The sequence below is a fragment of the Suillus plorans genome (genome assembly GCF_016647745.1).
Source record: "Suillus plorans strain S12 chromosome Unknown HD556scaffold_57, whole genome shotgun sequence".
NCBI classification, from domain to species: Eukaryota; Fungi; Basidiomycota; class Agaricomycetes; order Boletales; family Suillaceae; genus Suillus; species Suillus plorans.
Window position 1 is genome coordinate 285,026 of NW_024537441.1, and position 25,407 is coordinate 310,432.

The 25,407-nt window shown below is 47.9% G+C and overlaps 10 protein-coding genes across 10 annotated transcripts; 6 read left to right on the forward strand and 4 right to left on the reverse strand.

Annotated features, from left to right (window-relative positions):
* Positions 1–670: 670 nt before the first annotated feature.
* Positions 671–2,188, forward strand: HD556DRAFT_1396789 (uncharacterized protein). Its single transcript, XM_041303712.1, has 6 exons — positions 671–721; positions 773–1,005; positions 1,061–1,119; positions 1,170–1,400; positions 1,452–1,625; positions 1,676–2,188. The coding sequence occupies exons 1-6, from the start codon at positions 692–694 to the stop codon at positions 1,930–1,932; spliced, it is 984 nt and encodes a 327-aa protein (XP_041156700.1). The 5' UTR covers positions 671–691; the 3' UTR covers positions 1,933–2,188.
* Positions 2,189–5,954: 3,766 nt separating this feature from the next.
* Positions 5,955–7,166, forward strand: HD556DRAFT_772595 (uncharacterized protein). The gene is made up of 4 exons (XM_041311584.1): positions 5,955–6,171; positions 6,224–6,374; positions 6,433–6,611; positions 6,663–7,166. Exons 1-4 carry the CDS (start codon positions 6,010–6,012, stop codon positions 6,888–6,890), a joined length of 720 nt encoding a protein of 239 aa, XP_041156701.1. The 5' UTR covers positions 5,955–6,009; the 3' UTR covers positions 6,891–7,166.
* Positions 7,167–7,205: 39 nt separating this feature from the next.
* On the reverse strand, positions 7,206–9,801 carry HD556DRAFT_1396808 (P-loop containing nucleoside triphosphate hydrolase protein). Its single transcript, XM_041303713.1, has 8 exons — positions 9,564–9,801; positions 9,358–9,517; positions 8,652–9,307; positions 8,361–8,603; positions 7,993–8,310; positions 7,896–7,945; positions 7,628–7,840; positions 7,206–7,579 (listed from the first exon to the last, which is right to left on the reverse strand). The coding sequence occupies exons 1-8, from the start codon at positions 9,764–9,766 to the stop codon at positions 7,518–7,520; spliced, it is 1,905 nt and encodes a 634-aa protein (XP_041156702.1). The 5' UTR covers positions 9,767–9,801; the 3' UTR covers positions 7,206–7,517.
* Positions 9,802–9,962: 161 nt separating this feature from the next.
* On the forward strand, positions 9,963–10,762 carry HD556DRAFT_1243564 (translation initiation factor SUI1; the record flags this gene model as incomplete). Its single annotated transcript, XM_041298390.1, has 5 exons — positions 9,963–10,026; positions 10,082–10,189; positions 10,241–10,362; positions 10,414–10,492; positions 10,545–10,762. 5 exons carry the CDS (start codon positions 9,963–9,965, stop codon positions 10,760–10,762), a joined length of 591 nt encoding a protein of 196 aa, XP_041156703.1.
* Positions 10,763–10,819: 57 nt separating this feature from the next.
* HD556DRAFT_1396818 (uncharacterized protein) lies at positions 10,820–12,092 on the forward strand. Its single transcript, XM_041303714.1, has 4 exons — positions 10,820–11,072; positions 11,126–11,657; positions 11,712–11,831; positions 11,884–12,092. The coding sequence occupies exons 2-4, from the start codon at positions 11,298–11,300 to the stop codon at positions 12,028–12,030; spliced, it is 627 nt and encodes a 208-aa protein (XP_041156704.1). The 5' UTR covers positions 10,820–11,072; positions 11,126–11,297; the 3' UTR covers positions 12,031–12,092.
* A 1,351-nt stretch (positions 12,093–13,443) lies between these two features.
* Positions 13,444–16,531, forward strand: HD556DRAFT_1243473 (PLC-like phosphodiesterase; the record flags this gene model as incomplete). The annotated part of the gene is made up of 10 exons (XM_041298380.1): positions 13,444–13,540; positions 13,597–13,982; positions 14,030–14,204; positions 14,442–14,729; positions 14,776–15,068; positions 15,126–15,288; positions 15,340–15,786; positions 15,836–15,969; positions 16,022–16,400; positions 16,449–16,531. The coding sequence occupies 10 exons, from the start codon at positions 13,444–13,446 to the stop codon at positions 16,529–16,531; spliced, it is 2,445 nt and encodes an 814-aa protein (XP_041156705.1).
* Positions 16,532–16,656: 125 nt separating this feature from the next.
* Positions 16,657–17,949, reverse strand: HD556DRAFT_1396831 (uncharacterized protein). The gene is made up of 6 exons (XM_041303715.1): positions 17,570–17,949; positions 17,413–17,508; positions 17,281–17,356; positions 17,026–17,230; positions 16,883–16,966; positions 16,657–16,816 (listed from the first exon to the last, which is right to left on the reverse strand). The coding sequence occupies exons 1-6, from the start codon at positions 17,620–17,622 to the stop codon at positions 16,791–16,793; spliced, it is 540 nt and encodes a 179-aa protein (XP_041156706.1). The 5' UTR covers positions 17,623–17,949; the 3' UTR covers positions 16,657–16,790.
* Positions 17,950–20,642: 2,693 nt separating this feature from the next.
* On the forward strand, positions 20,643–21,335 carry HD556DRAFT_1446882 (uncharacterized protein; the record flags this gene model as incomplete). The annotated part of the gene is made up of 2 exons (XM_041307169.1): positions 20,643–20,708; positions 20,763–21,335. The coding sequence occupies 2 exons, from the start codon at positions 20,643–20,645 to the stop codon at positions 21,333–21,335; spliced, it is 639 nt and encodes a 212-aa protein (XP_041156707.1).
* On the reverse strand, positions 21,333–23,156 carry HD556DRAFT_773289 (uncharacterized protein). The gene is made up of 9 exons (XM_041311586.1): positions 23,075–23,156; positions 22,858–23,013; positions 22,702–22,809; positions 22,502–22,642; positions 22,285–22,447; positions 22,180–22,232; positions 22,065–22,133; positions 21,769–22,014; positions 21,333–21,712 (listed from the first exon to the last, which is right to left on the reverse strand). Exons 2-9 carry the CDS (start codon positions 22,906–22,908, stop codon positions 21,554–21,556), a joined length of 990 nt encoding a protein of 329 aa, XP_041156708.1. The 5' UTR covers positions 22,909–23,013; positions 23,075–23,156; the 3' UTR covers positions 21,333–21,553.
* A 558-nt stretch (positions 23,157–23,714) lies between these two features.
* HD556DRAFT_772765 (uncharacterized protein) lies at positions 23,715–25,407 on the reverse strand. Its single transcript, XM_041311585.1, has 4 exons — positions 24,827–25,407; positions 24,701–24,776; positions 24,494–24,648; positions 23,715–24,438 (listed from the first exon to the last, which is right to left on the reverse strand). The coding sequence occupies exons 1-4, from the start codon at positions 25,172–25,174 to the stop codon at positions 23,773–23,775; spliced, it is 1,245 nt and encodes a 414-aa protein (XP_041156709.1). The 5' UTR covers positions 25,175–25,407; the 3' UTR covers positions 23,715–23,772.

Genomic DNA, 25,407 nt, shown 5'->3' on the forward strand with positions numbered 1-25,407 from the left:
CGTGTCTGAAGGGCGCTTCTGAGATGTACGACGCATTGACCCCAAGTGAAAATCGATGAACTGATAGGAATATGGTGACAGAATCGAAGTTCCAGTTACTACACCACTCGTCCGCCACATGCCTAGTCTCGTCTGCAAGGACCCCTTACTTCATAAGCTCATCTCGTACCCTGCACCTGGCTGCCACCATGTCATCCTGAAGGTCCGCCGGTTTTAAAGGAAATGGTAAGCCATCCTCCGGTCGCGTTTTGAACCATCGCGTTCCACTTCCGTGCATAAGGGACGCTATCGCCTCCGAGTCGTCGTCATTTACGTCTGCATTAGCAGTAGAAACCACCTCCTTGAGCGCTAAGAGCGGATCTTGATAGTGGCCTTTCTGAACAACCGAGAACTTCGTTTTGTTGATGATGCTGTCTGTTAATGAAATCGGGCTTGGCATGTGCGGCATCGGCATGTAAAAGGTAGCAATTCCTCCAAGAAATTGAGTAAGATACCTAGCAGCCATTGCGCTCCGTCCATGGCTATATAGCGCTCGCACTGGACGTCCGATGCGGAGCAAAAACGAATGTAGCTCGGCATCGGGCAAGTTAGAGACGGTGGATGATGTGGCTGTGCAGGGCGTGTTTCATAATGAGCCCGATTTGTCCAACTGACGTGTTATACAGTACTACTCTGCTTCTTCCAACCCGTCATGTCCCTTGTAACCCGCTGGTTCTCAAAGGTAAGCTCATCAGCCCTTTTCTGTGGTTTTGCGCTAAATTTTCTCTACTAGGGTGGGTCAGAGAACTACGAGGAAGTTCTCTCTGCACTTGCAGCAGATGTTGCACGACGACAGACACGTCTGGCAGAGATCCGACTCCGTGAGCGGCGGACGACACTCCACTTCACGCTTGGAACGCTCTCTCTATGGATTTCATTTGTATACTTGTGGTATACGCGTATACTTCCAACAGCGTGGCATGACTCACTGCTAGCGAAAGTGGCAGTCCTAGTGGGACCTGTAATGTACGTGCTATCATGCGCTTAAATCTATTCCCACCACATTCATGTGTCACCCTAGAATATTATTTACACGGAGGATGATGCAGATATGGTATTCTTGGAAAGGCGGACGCGAAGGTGAGTTTTTCAGAAACAAATTCTTTCACCATTCGACGAGAGTGCGGCAGAAAAAACCCTCAGAGTTGTCACTCAAAAGCAGCGAGCCAAAGTTGAAGAAATTAAGAAAAAGACCAATTATGACTCAACACGGAGCCTGCTTGAGAAATACGCTGATCCCGGCACCCCGATACGCCGCCCGCAGCCTCTTTCACAGCTCCATACACCACTGTCCGCAACATCATTGGCACACCTACAAACACCTGTCGTCCAACAAAGGAATGTACCTCTACAGCTTTCGCGTACGTGATTACGCGTCTGCGGATAGTTTGACACTCTGAGACATCTTGCAGCAACGCCACAGCCAATTCAGCCGACTCGTAAGCGATGGTATGACAAACTCGCCGATGCCATTCTAGGCGATGAAGAATCATCAATGAACGTGGCTGCCTCACGCTACGCATTGATTTGCCAGAAGTGCTTCTCACACAACGGGCTCGTTAAGGAGAGCGTCTGGGAGGACACCCGTGAGATCGCTCAGAACCTGCTCACTTCGACATACTGATGCGTCTGTCAGAATACGTATGCCCGAAGTGTGGCTTCCTTAATCCTTCCGCTAGAACAAAGAAATTGAGACTTCAACGCACGCCATCGCCACCTGTCAATGTGGATATGGACCCAATCGCATCTCCGCAACGTACTCCTATGGAGGGCGTGGAATCAACCGCGCCGTTTGTCGACATGGCGCCTGAGAAGAAAGAGCGAGTCCAGTCGCGAGAAATAGTTGGCCGTACACGGGGTGATGTAATGCAAACAGAGCACTCTGCATCGTAACCTGTTCATTTCAAGGATCTAACAAGCCTTGAGGACTTTTTGCTTGGTTTTTAGCTATAGCATTATCACAGTAGGTAGCCACAGTTGACCTCGTTTTGGTCCATCACACTCCTTTCGAATTCGTTTAATGTAGCATCGGTTAGTTAGTAGTTTGACTTGCAAGTTGCAACGAGAATTGGATTCGTCTGTTATATTACTGTTGTACCGTCGAAGCAACTGTTTTCTCCTAATGGTCCTTGTCACTGATGGATCGCCGTGAAAACTTCAGCATAACATTTGATGTCTTATGATTGGCTACTGAGGCCACACCACATAAAGTCACCGTTCAATGCCGCCACCGAGAAGAGACGTTGGAAAAAAGATACTGACCCTGCAAGTAATGAAGAGTAAACATGCAGCGAGTCATGGTCTTACAAGTGGTGGACTCATAGTTTCCAGGATGATACTTTCGCTTTATGGAAAGACAGGTTTGCATATCTATACCTAAAGAACACTCCGACGAACAGAACTGACTTTGCTGTAAGTTCACCTCGAAATATCGTCTTCATTTTGATAACCGCTCACAGCTATTGCCAAGCACAGTAAGGGGATTAGTCGTATCGTAGGCTCCTTCTACAATCGCATTGCTAGTCGTCTCATTGGCATCAACTGTCCATGGCCTGAAGAACCCATGTCCACAACGCAAATCGCATAGACCACATGCCACGCGGCTTCATATAACCCAGGGTTCCCACCTGTCTCATTGGCGTGGCAGCTAGCATATTCCCTAACAAGATGATGGCGGGACCGCACCGAAGGTATCCGGCGGTCCGGACTGGAAAGTTCCTGCCCAGATTGTTATTTCTGCTACTCCTTGTATTGACGTTGACGTTGAAAGGCTCGCCTTTGGAATGAGACGAGACGAGAGTTGGTCTGATACACCGTAGAGGTTTGCGTTGTCAAAGAAAGGCCCGATGTTCTTCGTTCCAGTAGCTGTGACACATACGAACATCGTTGCCGAGGTTGTGTTTGATACCACGCTGTAATTGGACGAAAGGGCCAAGGGTCACGATATCGTGGTGGGCAAGTACTAAAAGTTCTGCGACAGATGAGGGCAAAAGATCAGTTTGCCTGGCTTACGAGGATGTACTGCACCTCAAACGGAACCAGAACCAAAACTATGTCAGATTTAACCAGTTCAGCTCAATACTTGCCCAGGAACACGATAGAATCAATGGCAAGCGCAGTCAAGTTTTGGGAAGGATTTGACTCGATAACAAGGAGAGACGCCCCGCCCCGATGCCAATGTTTGAATTGTCTTGGACACTACGTACAACATGTCAGTTCCCATCTATGTTCGGCGTTACAGGTCACCCACTGATGATTCCCGAGCTTCCAGCGCCTCCGCCTCTCACAACTCAGAAGATCCCAGGGTCCTGGAGCATTGATGGTTCTTGTACTTCCATCAGTAGTCACGATCTATCAAGCACCCATCATGAGATTTGAGAGGACCACGATGATAATTAAAAGTATATCTGTCACCTCGACTTCAAGAACACGACCAGCCCTATGCCAAGGCCACTTGAGTGATTTAGGTTCTTATACAAAGAAAATTACACACGCCAGGCCTATATGCGAGTATCAACCTCGGGATGATGTTATCATGCGAAGCGAAGCCGAGCTACTTACATTCCATGTCTACCGGTTAATCCCCGCACGATGCTACCTGCGAGCCCATAGATGCACACTGCTGCATAGTTGTTCGCCCGCACTGAGGGTCAATATTCAATGCTGGCACGGACGCTGCAGCAGATCCTCGTTCAAGATAAATCGAAGAGGTTCATACGGGGTTTGCAGAGCGGTTATTCCATTTGTGGAGAATAACAATGGCAACAAAACTAGACAGACTGCTTGCTCCACAGGGTGGAGGATGCAGTCGTTCAGCAGGCCTTGCGTAAGGGGACAGATCCTGGCTTGCGCTGCGCGTCTTTCAATCAAACAACACAGCACTGATCAGCGCCATTATCAACACGGTACACATTGATGAACCTCACGTGATGCGCCCAGACGTCCGACAAAGTTTGTAAAATGAGATGCCAAGTCAACGATGCATGATAAAATTTCCACGAGCTGATGGAAACGAGGGGAATGCACTCAGGTCCAGAGACGAAACTAGAGCGTGCAATGTCAGGTTTCTTGACGATGACAGGAGTATGAGGCAGCGTTGGGCCTCGACTCAGTGCTGACCTGTGCTGGCTAGTAGGTGCCGGGAGGTGCTGAGCATCAGTATCATTAAACATAGGTGCATCGGAAGTTAGGCACCTAAGGCCTCGCGTGACACCATGCAACAGAATATATGACGCGCATTTTGGATGCTTACCGGTAACCAGTCAATGTTTAATTAAACTTTCAAATCAGTAGATCCACAACATCGTCTATCTGCCCATAATGCTTGGGCCTCGTAAAATATTTAAACTTCAGGTTTAAACCATAGTACTACAAACGCCACCCACCGCTATTGGCATGAGGGAATCTTCGCGATTGAAGGAGCGGAATATCTAGTAGCATTCATGAGAGACCCAGACGCATGAGTAAATTGGTTTCGTATTGCTAATGCAAGAAACGTACTTTTGCTGGTCACCGGCTAGTAAAGAGAGAGTACCAGTTGCTGAAAGCTTCAAGCTCAACGTTCAATTTCGAGCTCCGATCCGCCTCGACGACTTTGAAGTTTTCGACAACTGCTGCCAAATAGCACGGGTCAATCTGTATACACAGCAGCATCGACGACATCTGTGCACTGGCCAACTCGAATGGGAGAAAATGAGCGCTCCAGGCTTCTCTCTCCGCACAACAGACTTGTAGCCCAATGGCAAGTTTTGTTTGAATCTCGGCCTCCGAATCCCTATGATATACTTGTCTTGATCCTACTAACTACCAGTGCCACAGTGGGTCATATTGCATATTGAAGTGTGTCGCGCGGTGGCTGTCTGGATAATGAGTGGATGCACCCCAAAGGTAACGATGGAGTGTGTCAAGGAGTGTAAGCGCCGTACGGTAGAGGCGACTGTTGGGGTCGGTAGGCGTGCCTGGGAGTAGAACAACTTTAATGCGCAGTGCCGATTGTGCAGAAGCTGAATCTGAAGTTGTGGTGATGCTGGAAGGGATGAACCGGAAAGTAAGATGCGACACCGTAGGATGATAGTAGGGCAGGCTCTCCTTCGGGTACAAGTGGTATAAGGACCAGCGTGGACGGAAGGCCCGCAAATTCACCAGTTTCAAAGGCGTAAAGCGTACAGTGCTGCTCTAGTCCTGAGTCTCTACCCGGCCCACGCGGTAGCAGCTTGCAGTGAACATTGCGTACAGGGTGGTATCCCTCAAGACATAGAGAAGACGTTGGGATGGTGGTATCGGAGTCTGAGATGATCTCTGAGCGCAAGATTTGTACTCTAGGCGATGAATCAATTGCGAAACAGCCGCCTCGAACTGTTGGAGTAAATCAGATCAACCAAACTAGAACCAGATAGCCTGTAGACTGCGCACCAATTCAAGCGGGACATCTGTAAGACAGCTAACCAACGACTGGAATCTGAAGTGCAAAGGATTGGAATTTGAATTGCACAGCGACGGTATGTCGTGATGAAGCCGGTGGACATCACTGACACCTGATGAATTTGAAGGATTGAATCTCGGTCGCTGAACTGAGGGTACCGTAGCCATATGTATAGGAGAGGAGAAAGATGGATCAAGTTGCAAAAGTGCAAATAAGGACTCCGTTATTTTCCTGATGTAATAGTTTTGGGTGACCCACCGGAGTACAACATGATTGTTGTACATACTAAACCACAGACCCTATGGGCCATCGATGCATAAGTACTCAGTTGCTAAGAATTTTCATGCCTGTCACACCTTTGGTGGCATCAGCGATTCTTTCATTCACAAACTCCGGGTCCAGTTGTTCGGACTGATGATGGAATTCAGTATATTATCGAGCCAGAGGAAGAAAACTAAGGATAATTCCGGCCTATTTTTCAGACTGCACCGCGGTCACGTGGTGTGGCTGCCTCCTCGATACGCTATTACTCCTGATCTCAACGTTAGATGTACAAACTCAACTGCACTGTCTTGGGCGATGATCCTCGCCTTGTATTTGAGATCAAGACTGCACCGACAGAGAGTGTCAGCGCCCTCCGAAAGGTTATCAAGGACGTGATGAAACCACAATTTGAACATGTTGCCGCTGACGGTCTGACGCTATGGCAGGTAAGTGATCTGATGCCTACGATTGGGTGTTGAAAATCTGATATTTTGGAAGGTCGACTTGCCTGTAAACAAGACGATCGAGCAAAACCTTACCAGTTTTACACTTGACACAAAGAAATGCCTATTACCTGTGGCTGAAATGCTCGACAATGCTCAGCGTAAGCATGTGCATGTGCATATCATCATCCGGCCCACACCTACCGGTGAGTTGTCTTTTGATATTGCCACCTTTTCCTCCTTACTGATTGCAGTCTGACTTAGTGTCTTCTGGACCGCTCCACCTCAAACTCAACTACATTCTCTCAGGTGATAATCTTCGCCGTGTATTTGAAATCAAGATTGCACCGACAGAGAGTGTCAGCGCCCTCCAAAAGCTTATCAAGGACGCGCAGAAGCCACAATTTGACTGTGTTGCTGCTGACGCTTTCGAGCTATGGCAGGTGAGTGATCGATGCCAGAGGTCTAATGCTGACGATCTGATCATTTGGAAGGTCAAGGTTAATTTGAACGACCTACACTTACTCGACGCAATCAAAGACCAAGGTGTGGAGTTGAAGCCGTTAACCAAATTGTTCGAAGTGTTCACGGATGGAGTAGAGCGCGGATGTGTTCATGTCGTCGTACTACATCCTACTGTTGGAGAAAACCCTATCGTTGCACAACGAATCGCTTATCTCAGGAGGGACACACGTCTCCAAAATTACCCAACCTACATCTAACTATATACAAGCGCATACCGCTCGGCGGCTCGTCTTGGACAACTGCGTAGTATAGTTCGTTTATAATAACAACTAATGTGTATTTTATTTGAAGACATGTTTGCGCATATAGAGATGCGCCATTCGCTCGCTCGATCATCATTTCTTGTCTCATTCACTGGATGCTCTCGCTTGAACGGTTGTTGCTATATGCTCCCGCTTGCTTGTACGCTCTCGCTCATTTACTTGGTACTCTCGGTTAGCTCACTGCCATATCTCTTACTGCCGTCTTTGTGGCAAGTCCCAGAGTCAATACTATACTTATTGGTACGGGTGTTCATACCATTCGACTGCAGACATCAAACAATCTAGTCGTTGCTAAACGTTTAAACATTGACTACTACATTAAACGTGAGTTCTCTTCGTAAGCCTAAGGCCTGACAGGGATGATCATCAATAAGACATCTAAAAGCGAAAACGTGGTCTTGGACATGACAAACACATAGATGCAAGATCCAGCTAGTTGTGCAACAATCGAATGAAAAAAGGCGTGTCTACAATGGCGAGATATGTGTGTGGCCCATGTAAGGGGCGCAGTGTACGGTGTATACATATACTTAGATGTACACATGAAACATGACTGGGTCGCTACGTCTTCCCTTTAGTGGTGGTCTTGCTGATGAGCTTGGCCTTTTCCAATTGGGCCTCGCCTACATGATAATTAGCACACGATTAGACGAGAGGGTTTGAAATCGTACTGTGCTTCACAAGGTTCTTCTTGTAGTCGACGATAGTAATATCCTCCTTCGTTAAATTGCGAATTGTCTTATCAGCGACTTCCCAAAGCTCCTCAGCGACTTGACTAATCAAACGGAAGTCGTGTGACACGATCACCACGCCACCTTCAAAGTCCTTGATTGCACGCGCGAGCGCATCGATGGAATCCATATCCAAATGGTTCGTAGGCTCATCTGTCTCATCGCTGATCAGTGAATTGTCAGAAAACGAGCGAAAAAAAGAACAAACCAAGGAGTAGGATATGAGGATGTTCCATTGCGAGCTGCGCGAATACCACTCTGAACGTCTGTGAGTCAGACATCGCCATTCATATTAGACTGCTTACCGGTTTCTCAACCCGTCCGACAAATTGCTGATGACGCTCGTTTGGTGCGCACCGCTCAGGCCGAAACGGCCGAGCTGCTGCCTCCACGCCATAAAGTCCTTCTCGGGGTATTTTTGAGAGAAGAGCGTTTGGAAGTACTCGATCGGACTTTTGTTGTATGGTAGCTGGTCCGCGCTGTGTTGGCTGTACTTGGCAAGTTTGAGCGCAGCATGCTTGGAAACAGTGCCTTGAGAGGGTTGTAGGACACCAGTGATGAGGTTGAGAAGTGTCGATTTTCCAGCACCGTTTGCACCGAGGATGGCTACACGAGAATCCATACTACATACGAGTGAGCGGGACAAGACTTGAGATATGAAGAAAAGACGCACTCTATACCGAATGACAATTTTTTGTACAAATAATCTTCAGGCTTGCCCGAGTATGAGAAGGCGACTTCGTCGAATGCAATGATGGGAGGAGGGAGTTTTCGAATATCCTCGAAGTGGAAGTGCAGTGGCCGAGGTGTCTCGATTTTTTCAATGAGTCCTGCTGCCTCCATCTTGTCGATGATTTTTTGTTTCGACTTGGCCTGCTTGACGAGGTTGGCATATGTACCAGCGGAAGCGATGAATCTGACAGCGTTCAGTTAATGAGGAACTACGAGGAATAAATAGGCGCACTTTTTGATGTGGGCTATTTCTTCTTGCTGCTTGTGGTATGCCTTCATCTGATTCACCTCGTTCTCCTGTTTAGTGCGCACGTAGGTGGTGTAGTTACCGGTGTAGTAGACGAGCTTCTTCTTCATCGTCAAATCCATGACGTTAGTACAGACCGAGTCCATGAAGTCTTGCGAATGCGAGGTGATAACGAGAATATGGTTGTATGTTGATAAATATGCTTCAAGCCAAACGACAGCGCCGAGATCCAAATGATTCGTCGGCTCATCAAGGAGGAGTAGATGTGGCTTAACAAAGAGTGCACGCGCAAGGGCAACGCGCATACGCCAACCACCACTCATATCTTTTGTAGGACGGGCCATCATAGCCTGGCTGAAGCCGAGACCATGGAGGATACTGCCAGCCTTGGTCTCAAATGTATTTGGATCCATCTCCTCGAGTTCCTCGTACGCGGCTTCCAGTGCAGCATCATCAACATCATCTGCGATGCTGAGATCTTCGATGCGCTTTTCGAGTTTAGCGACCTTCTCGCGAGCGGAAGCCACGATAAATTCAACGGCATTGACATCGGACGGCTCTGCCTCGCCACGGACGAGGTAGATGTCAATGTGTGGTGGAATTTCGATGTCGCGCTCTGCGATGGATTGGAGGAAGGTAGACTGAGGGAATGCGTAAGATGGTAAGATACAGAGGGAATATGAAACTATACTTTTCCAGACCCATTCTCACCCAATAGACCATAGCGCTGTCCGTAGTTGAGGGAAATTTCTGCACCCTCGATGAGCAGACGACCATGGAATGATAACGTATAGGAATCGATTTTAATATCTCTGCCTTTCGCATCTGACACAAGGACTCCCGCTGCACTCCTATAGCCGGATCAGAATACTTCATTATAATGGACATGATACACACCTATCGGTGGCGATCTGGAGCTTGGCCATAGATGTCAGATCATCCGTGCTGTTGGCGGCAGAAATACTGGTGAGTGGGGTATGGGACATGCTGCCTGGTACAGAGTCATTGGGTGTAGACGTCGAAGTTGTGCCATTTTGCTTTGCAGATTGCTTTGCGGCCTTTTCTGCGAGCCTCTTCTGCTTTGACGCTGAGGGAGGCATCGTGAATGATGTGCACGATGCAAAATCAATTTCTCGCAAAGATCAAGTTCGGAGTTCAAAGATTTATGATCTAAGATTTGATAAATGATTATTTGAATTATTACATAATAAAACGCATCCCGGAGTCCTTGCCCCGAGTCGACCCCTTGATATGACGAATGATGGGCCTAGTATAAGTCACGTATCTACCGATATCATGTCTTCCTCAGACCAACAAGAGCCTCAGGCTGTCCGTCCGTTAGAGATCTTGTATTGCCAAAGTAAACACGATTTTCCTTTTTTGACCCGTATTACTGATGTACGTTAATTTCTCAGTCTGTACATTTCCTCCCGAATACTGTGAATTTGGCTCTAGCTTGACGAGATGCAAGGAATGGCTCCAAGGGGCACACTCTCAGCTTTTTGATAAATACTACTCAGATGGTAAGCATTGTATCTCAGAACTAGTTTTTGCTAATCGCGATGATCTTGAAGAGGCTCTCCAGTCAAAGATTGGTACCCTCAGTTTGGAGGCGCAGGCAAAACTCGAGAAGGACACTGCAAAAAAGGAAGCAAAGGCTGAGGCAAAGGCGGATGCTGCGCTTAAGAAAAAGATGGTACGTCCTCGAGTTACCTGGATCACGGATTCATCACTCAAGTCCATCCAGGCGTCGCAAGTGTCAATTAAACGCATCGAACGTAACAAGCGGAAACACGTCACAGCTATCCATGGCCTTGAGGCATTTGGTATGTTTACCGCTTTGTGGGCAATCCATCAAATGAAACAAATTACATGTAGACATTGAGTTGAAAAAAGCTGCTAAATTCCTTGCTCAGAAGTTTGCTACTGGGGCATCCGTCACCAAGAACGCCCAGGGACAGGATGAGATCGTAGTGCAAGGAGATGTATCAGACGACGTCATGGAGCTTATTGAAAGCGGAGCTGGTCCATTGAAGGGTGTGCCTGCGGACAATGTCGTGATCGTTGAAGAGAAAAAGAAGAAAGCTGGTGAATAATTGTATCGGTTGAAGTCCTGTATTGCAGTAGTGATTGATGTATCCATTCCAACTCTAGATCGTATGCTTTGTCTTAACGCGATTGTGATTTTATCGAGGGTGTAAGTATCATAGTAACCACTGTGGGAATTCACAGAAGACGAGGCAGTCTCTCCGAAGAGTACTGCCTCGTGCTAAAGCTTTATCCTTCTCATGTCACATCCCTTGCTCAAAAGTTAAAGCTATAGCAGGCGCTATCTTCAAAGCGGACACTTATGAAAGAACTCGCATCAAAGAGTTCACCGACAAAATGCCGCACAAAAGATCATTCGTAAGGCAACTTCCACAAAGATACACTTATTTTGGTTTACACGCAATCTGCAGCAATCGCTTTGACTACGTACCTTTCATGGTTTTGGCTCGAGCCACCCATATGTGTTTCTCTCTCTCTTTGACATACGATAGTATAAATCCAAGGTCAGTTTTACATGTCTTGTCATCACCAAGTACTCATCCCGATAATCTCTCTTTTCCTGCATACGCATAACTTTCTACGATGGCGTACATAAACCCTCTTCATCCCCCTGTTCCCAGCAGCGTTCACTCATCATACACTGCCCTTGCTGGTGCATGCTCCGCGTATCAACCTCCCTTCGCTCAAGCTCTGCCGCCCACCCACCGACGCCTGCCTCAGGCGCCATCATCGAAGGTGCCAACATCTCGTCGTTCCCCTGCTTGTCCTGCTGTCACGTTTGACCTTTATGGGGCTCCCTCGCATGGTCTTGGCGTTCCAATGTGTGAGCTGCTGGCTCGTTCGGGAGGTGCACTGGAACGTATGCTCGTCGGTGCGAATGATGGCGTCGGTGCTCAAATGAGCGGATCTTTTGGCTTTCGCAGAGTCAATCTCAAGATCTTGGTAAATCAACCCATATTATGCATTAATTCCATTGCCTAATCTCCTTCACTTTAGTGGCCGGGATATGAGCATCTTGATCGCACTTACCCCCTTGACATTCATACTCCAGCTGGTCCTCTTACCCGCGGGCCACTCGCCGTCCAAGTTGCACGTGCATTCGCGCGCTTCATCGAGGTTTGTCTTTTCTACAGTTTCGGTCGTGTTCACACTCACAGCATTTCCACAGGAACTGCAAAGTTACTCCCCTGCACAGCACGGCGCCAGTTGGCGCTTCGGAAATGGTGGGATTGGTTTTAATCGCCTCATGCTTTCGGCGCTTTGGAACGTCCACGATGATGTATGGTTGGCTGAGGTCATCGTCGACTTTCGTTAAGCGGAGTCGTGGATTTGACTCGTTGGTCATCACCGCATTGTAGCCCTAGATATTTCGTCTCTTACTTTTACCTCACTCATACTCATACACATGTAGCCCTAGATATTTCGTCTCTTACTTTTACTTCATCATGGATTGTCTCCTTATGATACCCCACACGTAACTTTACTCACAACTGACTTGTACATATTCAACCACGGGACCTGAACTAACCAATTATAACTTGTATAGATTTGTATAGATTACTTTTGTACCTTCCTCGTGTTTCCTGTGCACCTACTTCGCGAAATGGAACGAGGCGCACTTCGGTTCACACAGCAAAGTCTATCGGCCAAAGTGCGCTTAGCTTGCAAGATTTTTGGGTTTCGCTTCCGAAGCTTCGAAGCGTTTCAAATGGACTTGATCAATTGAGGGCTTAGAATGTTTCGTAAGGTCTGCATACCAACCAAAAATAACATTTTCTGATGCATACAGCCAATGTACTGGCCGGAACATGCAAATGTAAAGTTGTGTAAGATATCCCCATAATCTTGTCTTCGTCCGTGTGTATGGGGCATGAAATAACGTTGAATTCTGAATGTTGGACGCGTTGAATGATGGAAGTCGATAACCGAAAGGGCCATCAGGCTAGTCACTAGCGCACAGTTCCAAACAAGGAGCAACTTGTAAGCGTCGGGTAATCAATAATCGATTAATCACTGGCAGTAGATATCGTAACTTGCCTGAACACGAACTTTTAGAATTGTCAATGAGCCCTACGCATCAATAGGCAGTACACAGCACCTTCGGCTCCGACCGCCAAGTAATTTTCATTACAGCTCTGCTAGATATATCACACATGCACAACGAACGTGGGTGCCAAATTCTCGTCAAATACCTCCCTGACCTTAGACGACCATGGGCGATCACAATAGATCCAAACCTGCTATAGAAAAACAGATACCAACTTCGAGACACATTCTGCAACGTGCCAAAGGCTTGTTGACAAGTACTGGTATACCCACGCTAGCTGCGCAGGAAGCACTCCAAATTACTGCACCGGACCCGTCTCCAGACAGGGGAATGGCCTTACACGCGAACTTGGATGATGGGAACGGGAGGCTAAGAGATTCTATGATAAGTTTTCTCAAGGCGAAAACGGCTCCGATGGTCAAGTCTATTCGATCGAGGAGTCAAGATGCTCGCCGTAATAGGAAGGATGATCATTCTGATTCATGTCCTCCTCCAATAAGCATGACGACTACGCCTAGCGCAGTCTCTTCATCGGAAGAGCAACCGACGGCGACGACGCTTGTTGTGCCCAATTTACCAGGTACAACAATCTCTGACATCGCACCACCCACACGACGCATTGCTGAAAAGTCATCCATGGCCGACGGAACTGTTCCTCTACTGCTAAGAGAAGGAGTAAAGATGACAAAAATCTCTCCTGGAAAGCAGAGAAGTTATATATTTAAACTCGATCCTGATCAAGGTCAGATCATATGGCAATCCAAGAAACTGCGGATCAGTACGTACTTTGACCAACGCTATCCTCTGGGCTGTTGACATACTGAATTATTACAGTTCCGATCGAGAATATCAAGGAGCTTCGCTTCTCATCCGACGCCCGTTATTATCGCCAACAATTCCAACTCGCGCAGGATTACGAAGACAGATGGATTACCATCATCTACATTCTCAATGGCGCCTATAAAACTCTCCATTTGATCTCCTCGACTAAGGATGTATTCTGCATGTGGCACATCACACTGAGGAAGCTTTATGAAATACGCCAAGAACTTATGACAGGCCTTGGGAATGAAGAGATTAGACATGCGATCTGGGAGAAGCAGTACTGGACGGCATCGGATGAGTCGAGCGACCAGAAGCTGCGCTTTGATGAGGTGGAGAAGCTCTGCAGACGCCTAAATGTCAACACTTCGACAGAGGAACTAAAGCGACTATTCGAGGTGGAGAAAACTCATTTTTCTCATACAAAAAGCTCACAACTGCGTAGCAAGCAGACACGAAGTGCCAGGGTTTTCTTAACTTTTCTGACTTCCAGCGCTTCGTCAAACTGCTCAAGGCACGCCCAGATATCACCCTGTTGTATCGGAAACTATGCTACAGCAATGACGGGAAATTTGATTTTAGCGTCTTTGAGTATTTCTTGCGTGATACTCAGAAGGCATGTTCTTCGTTTTGATTCAGCCTTGCGAAACTGAATATCATTTAGTCTACGCTGTCCCGCCCTGGACTCTTAGAACTGTTCATGCATTACGCCCAGAAATCGGATGGTTCACCGGACGTCAGCCCGCCACACTCTCCATCCTCGCTTGAAGGACCCGCATCTCCGCCCGCAAGATTGCTTTCACCTCCATTGTCTACTTCTCCCCCGTCCGATACTGTGTTATCACAATCCCTCACAGCTCCCATCGAAGTGTCGCTGGACTACATAAGTCACAAACTTTCTGCATCTTCTCAGTCACCTAGACCGGTCATGTCACTTGATGGGTTTACCTCGTTTCTTTTGTCTTCGGACAATTCAGCTTTCATAGAGCGACAAGGCAAAGTATGTCATGACATGACGCGCCCACTTTCGGAGTATCTTATATCTTCCTCGCACAACACATATCTTATCGGTCACCAACTCGTTGGTTCTAGTACAATCGAGGGCTACATCCGGGCTCTTCTTCACAGCTGTCGTAGCGTCGAGAGTAAGTGCAATATTTTCTGAGGTTTCTTTGACTCATTTCACTACAGTTGACGTCTACGATGGCGACAGTGAGCCGATGATATTTCATGGAAAGACATTTACTTCTAAAGTTCCGGTGAGAGAAGTGTGCGAAGCCATCGCAAAGTACGCTTTCGTCACGTCTCCATACCCCGTCATCATATCTGCCGAAATCCACTGTTCGGTGCTGCAACAGGAGATGATGGTGGAGGTCATGCGCGATGTATTCCAAGATGTGCTTGTCAGTGCACCTGTGGAAGGACGCCCGACGTTAGAAGTTCTTCCAAGTCCGGAGCACTTGAAAGGGAAGGTCCTGTTGAAGGTGAATTATGTTTTTCATATGGGTGGAGTCTCGTGTTTACAGTATTGCAACCTCTAGGCAAAGAACCTCTATGTCTCAGAAAACGAATCTATTCGTACGAAAGAAGTCAGCATCGACACGGAGTCCTCTTCTACCGAAACATCCACAGACTCAGATGTCGTTCAAGACACCAGGGACGAACGGCTAAACCTAAGGGTCCTTGAAAGGGATGCTATCAACGGTGAGATACGCACAGCGAGTTTACTTTTTTCGTGGCTCATGGATGCGATAGAGGTAAAGGACGAATTGAAGAGGGCCCGCAGTCTATTCGATCGTGTTCGAAGTGGACATTCCCGCAATTTGTCTGGCATAGCTGCTCTTGCTGTGCCGACTGTGACCTCTATGGCGACCTCTGAGCCCCCTGCTCGACCGGAATTACGTGACGTCAGCAAAGTTAAGATGTCGTTCGCTGTTGCGAGCCTCCTTGTATACACTGTGGGTGTGAAGTGCCGAGGTATTAACAAGAAAGAGCACTACGCACCGGAACACATGTTTTCTCTCTCTGAGAAAACAGCCAACAAGATGGTGAAGCACGGAATGGTGGATCTTATCAAGCACAATAGGACGCATCTGGTTCGAATATATCCAAAAGGCTTGAGGGTGAACTCGTCTAACTACTTACCTCATCGCTATTGGACTGCTGGCGCGCAGCTCGTGGCTATCAACTGGCAGACATTTGGTATATTTCTAAGACTGACTATTGTCAATTGATACTGATTTGCGTCTAGATCTAGGTTACATGATCAACCATGCCATGTTCCAGCGCAACGGACGAGCGGGCTACGTCTTGAAGCCCTTGGCCCTCCGTATGCATGACAAGGACTTGCTATCTCGGCATACTCAACATTCGCTTGACATAGTAGTATGTATTTTCCTCGTTGTACTTGATGCGATCAACTCTTATGCTTTCATAGGTCATCTCTGCTCAACAGCTACCCCGTCCGAAAGACTCTCTCGGGCACGAGATCATGGATAAGTCTACGGTAGACCCATATGTCGAAGTTTCCATCCACGTTCCCGACTGGCCTCATGCTTCGTATCACTCATCCTCTTCTTCTACAACCACTTCACCCTCTTCAACTGGTTCCACTGGTCGACTGCTGTCCAGACGCACCAATTCAGTCAAGAATAACGGCTTCAATCCTGTTTGGCAGGAAGTACTGAGCCTTCCTTTCGATTGTGTCGGTGACATGTTTGATTTGATCTTTGTGCGCTTCGCGGTGCGCAGGGATGGCGACAACGATGAAGAGCCGATTGCTGTGTATTGTGTCAGCCTTGGAAGTTTGGCGATGGGTTAGTGTTTTCAGGACTGTGGCGCGACTCTATTAACGTCATCTGCAGGCTACCGGCATCTCCCCCTGCACGATACGCAACTTTCCCAGTATCTATTTTCTACTCTTTTTGTAATGTGTGCTATCAACTAACATCACATCTAACTTCATTGTGCAACGACACCTTTATGTTTTCGTTCACAAGTGGAATATATCACGCAGCAGGAATAGGCACCTTAGATCATTAATTGTGTGGTAGCCAAGATATATAAATAAATTGCGTGCACAATCCAATGGACATCATTCAATTCAGAGATAAGGACTTGAGATGACGAAACAGCATGGCAGTAGATGAAGGATATAAACGTCGGGTTGATATAGATGCATGAAATCTATAATTATTCGATTTCTTCTACTTCGGTGGGGGAGTTGGTGGACCTGGAATGGAAGACGACGAAAGGTTAATAAAACTAATTGCGTATTACGTGGGACACATTGACGTACCGAAAAGACCAGGACGTGCAGCTGGCGTCACAGGCCTGGGGGAAACAGGTGCAGGCATCGGTGCTGGTATGTGTGCAGGATTTGCTGGAACATGGAGATCATTCTAATTATGACGTGTTAATCAGAAGGAACATAACACATACGCCTCCATTGGGCCCATGCAGGCAGATTTGGCTTTGGAGGTTCGATCGCAGGAACGGGAGCTGGAGCAGGAAGACTCTTGGGAGCTGGCTTTTCTCGTCTTTGTGGTTTGTGGACGACTCTCCAGGCTGGACGGGCGGGGCCGCTTAAGCCTTCTTCTGGAGGTGGGGAAGCTGCGGGAGGTGGAGGTGGAGGCGGGTCTTGAGGCTACGATTACATCAGAGCTTGGTGATGCCTCAAGATCCTATAGTACTCACTGGTGGCCTCCAGTCAGGCGAATATTCACCTCCTGCGCCATGTTTGGATTTAACGGCCATAAGCTCGGCAATTTCGCTGTTCGCGTTGGCAGTCAGCTACGCACATTGGCCGGATAAAGGGTGGATGCGTACAATTGAAGCTGCCTGCGCTCATCCCTAAGCTTTCCTACCTCTGCTAGCAAGATGCGAACCTCGCTCGCAAGGGCTTTACTAAAATCGTTGAGGTATCTGGTGTGGCCCATCCATGAGTCCTCTAGCGTCCTTCCCGCGGAAAAACTAGTGATCTCACTTGGGAGGAGCGCCGTTATTATAGGAATTTGGGCCGCCTTTGTTGGAGGACATTATGCTTTTGAAAGTCTGCGGTGATGGGTTGGAATGGGGACTGGGATTATGGCTTTCTGACAAAGGTTCCGGTGCGTGGACTCGGACTTGGAGGCAAGAAGCTTGGTACACACGAGGCAATTATAGTTACCGCCTGAACAAGTAACTGGCCTGCACGCCAAGTCGCATGTGTTTACCAGACACTAGCCTACAACTAGTACTGTACTATTCGGCAGTATGGCGACTGATTCAGAGTTCGCCACTCACCACGACGACTGCAAGCCTATTGTTCCGAACTACCCTCAAAATTCAAGAACCTTTGACGTGAGGAGATTTCTAAATATTACTCGTAAGCGGTATGTAATACTATACATGCATATCTAAATTTAGATTGGACAGGAAAAAAAAGGATCGATGAGTTGCTTATGCCAGTACATGCTAGGGAGCAGGCTCATTGATATTTGCTGAACTAGGTGCGCAGGTATGGTTATGGCCGTAGTAGACTCCGAGGAGAGAACCACGTTCCTGACAAACTGGTCCCAGAATCGCATCAACATAAACAACTCATTATGTACCACTGAGTGGTATCATTCATTTTGCGATTCGTCTGAGCCAGGACAATTTGCAAAACAGAGAGGACTCGGGACGAGATAGACGTACTTTTGATGCACGCGACAACATACTCAGCGGCATTTGTGCGTGTGGATACATCTATACGACAAGTATCAGTTCGGTTTTGAGCGAGAAGAAGGGCTCGTACATTCCCGATATCAAGTATCAGATATCGTACTACGTCGAATATATGTGGCCTAGATATTGTCAGACAGAGCGTTGTAAATAGGATGAATTTTACGAGCCACGTACCGAACTGCAAAATTCTAGAGGATGATCTGACCTGGAGTCTATCACATCAGGATGAGATAGGCGAGTCCCTTCACCAGTCGTGAGTACTCGAATGCGTGGATCAGAGTGAGTGTGAGAAATAGCCGGCGAAGAAGTGAATCCGCCAGTTCCCATGTATTGCATCCCACGTCGTTTGAATGCCCTTGACCGCAACTCGAAGCCTTGAGGCAATTTAGTTGTATTAGCATATTGGAATGTCAACATTACCGGTTCTAATCAAAAATGAGGGGGAAAGGCAATCAAGAAGACTGACGACCAGTCAAGTATCAGTCCCGTCAATCAAATGCAAATTCGACTATCGAAGATATTTAGGATTGCGATGGGCCAGCTTGCGAGGGACCAGTTCGTGACAGACCAGCCTGTGGTGTTGCGATGAATTCACGTGCAAATGTGAGAGGAAAAGCTGACTTGATAAGATCCCACTTCTTGAAGTCCAATCCCTCGATTTATCTGATTGTCTGCATCGTGAAAATAACGGAGGGCTTCGACGACAGAATAATGGGCTGATGCGATTCTTGAAATGATGTGTAAGTACAGAAGTACAGAAGCAAAGAGAAACTGACAACACGACAGTTCTACAAAGGGAGTATATAGTCTCGCGAATGACCTCTCCGTCTAATTTAGGTGCTTATCGTTCGTCGTCGAGCTTTGGCTCGGGTGTATGATCAGCAGGTTGAGGGGTTGGATCTGGAGGAGGACGTTTGTGTAGTTGTATTCATGTGTGTCTCGTCTTTTTGTGGGGGTGGAGCAGGGCGTTTGGAGGGAGCTAGGATGGGCACAGGTTCTCCGCACTGCAAAATAATAATTAGAATGGTACAGTAGAAGTGTGGCATTGGGATGGGGCCTCATGCATGGAAGAGTCTACGGGGATGTTATAAGGAGACGTTTCCCAGACCCGACTGGGTAGAGCTTCCATGTACGAAAGAGTAGACTCGATGGAGGCCAATATTGTAACGAGACGTCGCACAGGTCCAATGGCTTGGAGAATGAGTAATCTTCGACACTACCACCTGGAAAGCAACAACTAACCGGTGTGGTAATTCCATGGGTGGCTGAGGGGAGTATACTGCAGGTAGATAGACGGGTGGGGATCCATTAGCTCGAGGATCATGTTAATTGTAGCGAATTTGATACTGTACTGGACCAACTTCCATGGCCGGTGGGATGTGTTCGTGCCAGGCCTGAAAAAGGAACGATACAGGTGGCAGGTGAAATGAATTGACACGATCGTGACTGGCATTGTCGGCGGCGCGTCACATGTGCCTATGACATTGAAAAACTCCTGACTCAATGCAAACTCAATGCCTTACCTACGTGGCTGACAACCTCCGCCAGCGACAACTTGAAGTCGTTTCTTGACACTATCCCTACACTCCGCTCAGAAACGGCCATGCTCCAAGAATGCTCAGCAGTGGCCAATGTTGGAAAATTGATTATGCAAATGTTCGCTAATTGCCCTCTGAGCAATCATCCTTTCTGCAATCACTGCGACCCGCTGGCTATCATCAACCTGGTGTACCTTTCCAAGGAGATGGCATTTCATTATCAGAGCTGTATGTCTTTTCAGTATAAAACATTCTCCGACTATAGTCTCGAACTAACCCAGCACTAACACGAACAAGTATAAAATCAACGCAGTTGAGTTGAAAGGCCTCAGACTAACTTACGCCTCCTGTTGCAGTGAGTAGCTTTCTTGCGGTACACTGTGCATTTCATTGAACCAACGTATAACAGCTCTTCTAAGACTTTGTCATAGCAACTTTGCGTGCGTTGTACACTCAAACTTTCCGCTGGTGTGTGGTTTCCTAGCGTGGGCGCATCACAGGTTGATGCATAGTTATACCAGATACCATGAAGCTCGTGCAAATCGTTTACCTCACAATCCTTGCCACTTCCAGTGCCGCTGCCGCTGCCACTGGGGTGAAGATAGCATCAGATCCTCAGATAACCTGCTACGGCCCATGTGCTCTTCTTGAATCATCTTTGGACTGCGGGCAATATCCAGGGACACAGCCTTTCGCTACGTGGACTGGCTACTGGCTGTGCTGTTAGAGCGCAATAAGTTAGTCGAACCTGAGGTCAACCCAGGCATTTTTGCTCTCAATACAAGTAAAATGTGTCATGTACCATTTTCCAAAATGATTGAGTATCTGGCACAGATGAAGTCCTCCGGTGAACCTCAAACGGAGACGCACTTGACTCATGTCCCTGACAAGCTCCGACAACTTGAGTGCGTTGCTTGACCACTATCCCGATAGTCACCTTTCGAGGATGCTGTTACCTGCAAGCCTTCAGACGACTCCCTACTCAATGAAAAGGAAAGATCCGCCCGCGGTGCCTCTTACCCAACGTGTGACCTTGAAGACTCAAAAATCTTCACCGCTCGCCGCGTACGCGTCCAGGAGCTCGGTTCCCGCAGCCTGCAAGATGACGCCTCCACGAATACCCAGCCTGTTGCAGGACCCGCCAGTTGGTGCAGCTCTTTCTCTTGTCTGCGAAGGAGCTGGTTTGGTTCCTCCTCATCTCGCAGCGGATCAAACTCGCGCAAGGGATCAGATAAAGACGCCGAGGCAGCCCAATCTTTGCTCGGTCGCAGGCTTGGTGTAGGCTATACCCCTACAGGAGAACGTCCGATGTGGAGCGTGAGGGCTAAGAGCGCCGTATCTGGGAACACGGTGTACCATGACGCAGTCTCTCGTATGGGTACTTTTGTTTCCCTTCCTTCAAGAGCAATCACGCCTGCGAGTCAGAGGGGAAGCTCAGTACCTGCAATGGACTTTGCACCTCCTATACCGAGTGGAGCGCCCCCAACATATGATGATTTGCTATGAGCACAATATCTGAAACTCAGTAATCAATAACTTATGTGCAAGTCAAGATCTACATATGAGGGAATCAAGGTTCACAATCAGCTATAGACTCGGAGGAGGACAAAAAGTGAGCTAAAGGATGCTGATGCTTATCGATAAACTACCGCTTCAAGCCAATGTGGATATCATGACAAGATGAGCGATAAAACTGAAATACCCATGGTCATTCACCAATGCTTCTAGCAGCAGCAACAGGACAGTCCGCCTCCATGTTCGCCGGTGTCTACCTGAACTGCTACTGGTTGCTGTTGCTGTTGCATATTGGGATCCTGTGAAGGAGGGTCTTCATCACGTATCAAGGAGTCGTCACTCCCAGGAGCACCCGCTGCAGCATTGCGCTGTAGATTTGAGTGAGACACCCAAGAAACAGTCATGACAAAATAACCGAGCGCACCTGTCGACCTTGGGCAAAAGGAACGTCGACAGCAGGTGGCGTTGCATGATGGAGTGGTAGGGTAAATAGGCGTCGCAGGTGAGTTTTGAAGGTGGCGGCGGCGGCGACTGGTGGTGAGGTGGCGGGTGGTGCAGGTGCAGGTACAGGAACTGACTGAGGCCTCCTCGTCATAGCGAGCCTCAGTCTTTTGAGGCGCCCAAGGCGCCCAGCTCGCTGCTGAAGTCTTGGCTGGGAAATCTGAGAATACTGTAATGAACTATGTGAGAGAGAACAGAAAGATACGCTCTTGCACACACTTGATGCATTCCATGGAAGAAATTGGGTTCTACATCATAGCCATCGTGATCTTGCCTGGGGGTCTCTGCCTGCATCATAGTCAGTGTCGAAAGAGGTAAGGAACAAGGTGCATACACCAAGAATACGGTCGTTGTGCGCAGCGAGCGTGCTGCATTTCTCCTTGAACTCTGAGTGACATGCGGATGAGCACGGTAGTGAGTGACATGGCGGAAGACTTGCCGTTCGACCAATCGAGACAGCTGGCCTTCGCAATGTTGTCGATGGCGTCCATCATGTATTTGTGTGCTTCGAGAGCTTCGTCGAATTTACCTGCTGAAAGGAATGCCTGGCACCGTTTCTGGTGTGTAGTTAGCAAGGATGACTCGAGATCCCAGCCAAAGAGCTGGACAAAGCACTACGTTATGAAAAGCATTATGTATGCATCATCTTGACACACCACAGTCAAGTCCTCGTACATCTGAGGCATGAATTTTGATGAGAAAGCGCCTGAGTTGGCGGCGGCGGCGAAGTGATCAGCGGCTTCGTCGTGACGCGCGCCATCAAAAGCTTTGATTCCGAGCTGAACACTTAGATACGTCTATTGTGCGAGTTGAAAAGATCAGGATTCATGATCGAGTTTGGCAACATGATACTCACTTCCACGACACGACGCGCGAGAGGATCGACATCCGGACAAGCGGCAGCCAGGTCTTTGATGAGCAGCATTGCTTCCTCGTGTTGATCTGCATTGAAGAGTACAATGGCCTAGAATACCAGATGAAGTAGATAGCATGGGAGACGTATCAAATGTACCTTGATCAAGAGAAGAAATTGGTTGGTTTCTGAATTTTGGTTCGTGAACATCGATGCGACGTCAAATGCTACCCTTGCTTCTCGGACGTGACCTTTGGCGCAGAGGGCGATGCCTTTCGAGATAAAGCCAATCAATGATGGTTTAATGTTGATTGACTATGTCACGGATGAATGTTAGCCTTCTGTAAGATGACAATGATGGATGGGTCCATCTCACCTTGATTGCATCCTCAAGGGCGTTGTCCAAGTTGTGCTTCCGGGTTGCAACGAACGAACGATTGGCATATGAAGTAAAGTCATTGGCGTTGACGTGGATCTCTTGGGTGAGGAGCTCTTCAGCGATAGACAAGTCCCCAATCAGACAAGCATCGCGGGCTGTTGTGATATCAAGGATCTGTATGAAGGATGCTCGAATTGCGTTATGAGAGTCAGAAATGGAAACTCGCCTATCTATTTGGTGTCATGGGCGCGCCCCTGTAAGCGTCACCCCATCTAACTAATCGGTTCTACAGCTCTTCGTCCAACCGGTTGACTAAGACATGTTCAACACAAGCCACCCGACCATCAACTTTGCAACCGATCGGACCATACACGCCCCCGAGGAGCCACCTGGTGATCCTCGTCGGCATATTTGTACAGTTTTTCTTCCAGGGCATCATCGAAGTTGGGCAATACTGCTAGGTATTACAAGACAATCCGTGCCTGTATGGGTGATACTAAATCGTTGGAGGATGATAGTGCTACCACTGAAGATGGTCATCCCGCCGCCAATAATTACGCAGGTTTTGAAGGGCTTTTGATCATCGACTGACACGAGAGTTTGTAAGGGCGATCAACACACAACCTCAGTTAAACACCCGCATCGAGGGCTTTGACTGGTAAAACAATAATGCGCAACACCAAGTATGAGATTGATCAGGCATAGGGCTCTGGGTCTAGTGATGAGGCTCGGGTTGACTCCGTGACCCAGCGCCGGACTCGTGTGCGCAAGTCGATCCTCTTCTGTCGTTTTTCAAGGTGAAAGACTGCGTCGTCGGTAAGAGCAGCTCCGCGTAAGCTGGAAGACAATTTGCGTTTGCGAGGGCCCGGTGGTGGAGGCTTATCTCTTGCTTGATTACTGTGTAGATCAGACTTCGGCGTGCCATCGTGCGCAGAGCGTGCTTGCGACCGTGTGATACGTTTGCTCCCTCGAGAAAGATTCTCTATGTCCTTGTCATCGCGGTCCCTCTTCCTCTTACCCATCTTTTCTACCTCCCAATCCTTCGCATCTTTCTTCGCATCCTCGAAAAGGGCCCACGTATTACACAAAAGTGTAAGTCGTTCTTCAAGTTCCTTCCGAAACTCACTCGTCTGTTGCGAACAATACTCGCGGGCGATCTGATTGATGTGATCCCTTGTGCACTTGGGGCCTGCGTTTATAACGGCAAAGGGAGGTGCAATATGACACTCAAGCAATGGGAGGCCTTGGTAAGGATAAGAGTGATCTTCCCAAACTCCACCACCAATTTCGCATGAGATGCGTGGGCATCCTGCGCCAGGCAATAGTATGAACGTGTATGGTGTTTTATTGTTGAGATTCCACTACGGAAAAGTGAATATTGTTGCAGGCATGCGATACCACAGAACAAGTGCCTACCTCTAACCAGAAATGTTTCGTGCCTTTACTAGATTGGGAGTTTGCCCTTGATGCAACAGCGTCTTTCACGTAGTCATAGACTTTCCTTAGTGTTCCTGTATCCGGCAGGAGAAACCAGCGACCAGCATCAAATATACCATGCAAGTGGGGTGACACTGCAGATTAACATCAGCGTCAACAGCGCCGCACGCAAGAAATGTGTCATACGATAGAACATATTTCGTCTGCTGTCCACATGGAATGATCTCAAATCTAAACCAAGACAATATTCATAGAGTGTCAACTGACGAAATTATTAACATTGAACATTTCATAGGTAATGAAATTACCCACAAGATCGGACTTGCTCGCACGTTGAACGGCATGGGCTACAGTCACCAGGTAGGCTGCTGAAGACGTTACGAGACAGTGACGGGCGCCATAGTTGCGGTCATATAACTTCTCGAGTGCCTTGCGAGTTTTTGAAGAGAGGCCTGCAGAAGCTGAGCGATGTGTGGGGGTGGTGAAGATGATAGACGCGGACTCCCGGGTAGACACACGAGTGGGGGTATATTCGTCGTGGCTACTTTCTTGGAGACCTGTGATTGGAGTTGAGCGATCATTAATCTCATATGTAGAGGAATTGGCATAGGATGATTCTGGGTCCCGACCACTGGCTAAAGAGTATGTGCCGATAGACATCAGGCTTAGTTTGATTGAGCATGTATGCACGTGGGAACTTTTACATTGGGGCTGAAGCTTGAAGCCCCATCTGCAAAACCACTGAAATGAACGCTTAACTTACGCGCGTTACGGACACTTACGAACGCTTACGACTTCACTAGCGAACTCATGCGATTGGTGGAGATCTATTTTACTGTTATTATTTTATTTCGTCGTTATAAACTTACAAAAGATGGACAACCGAATATTTT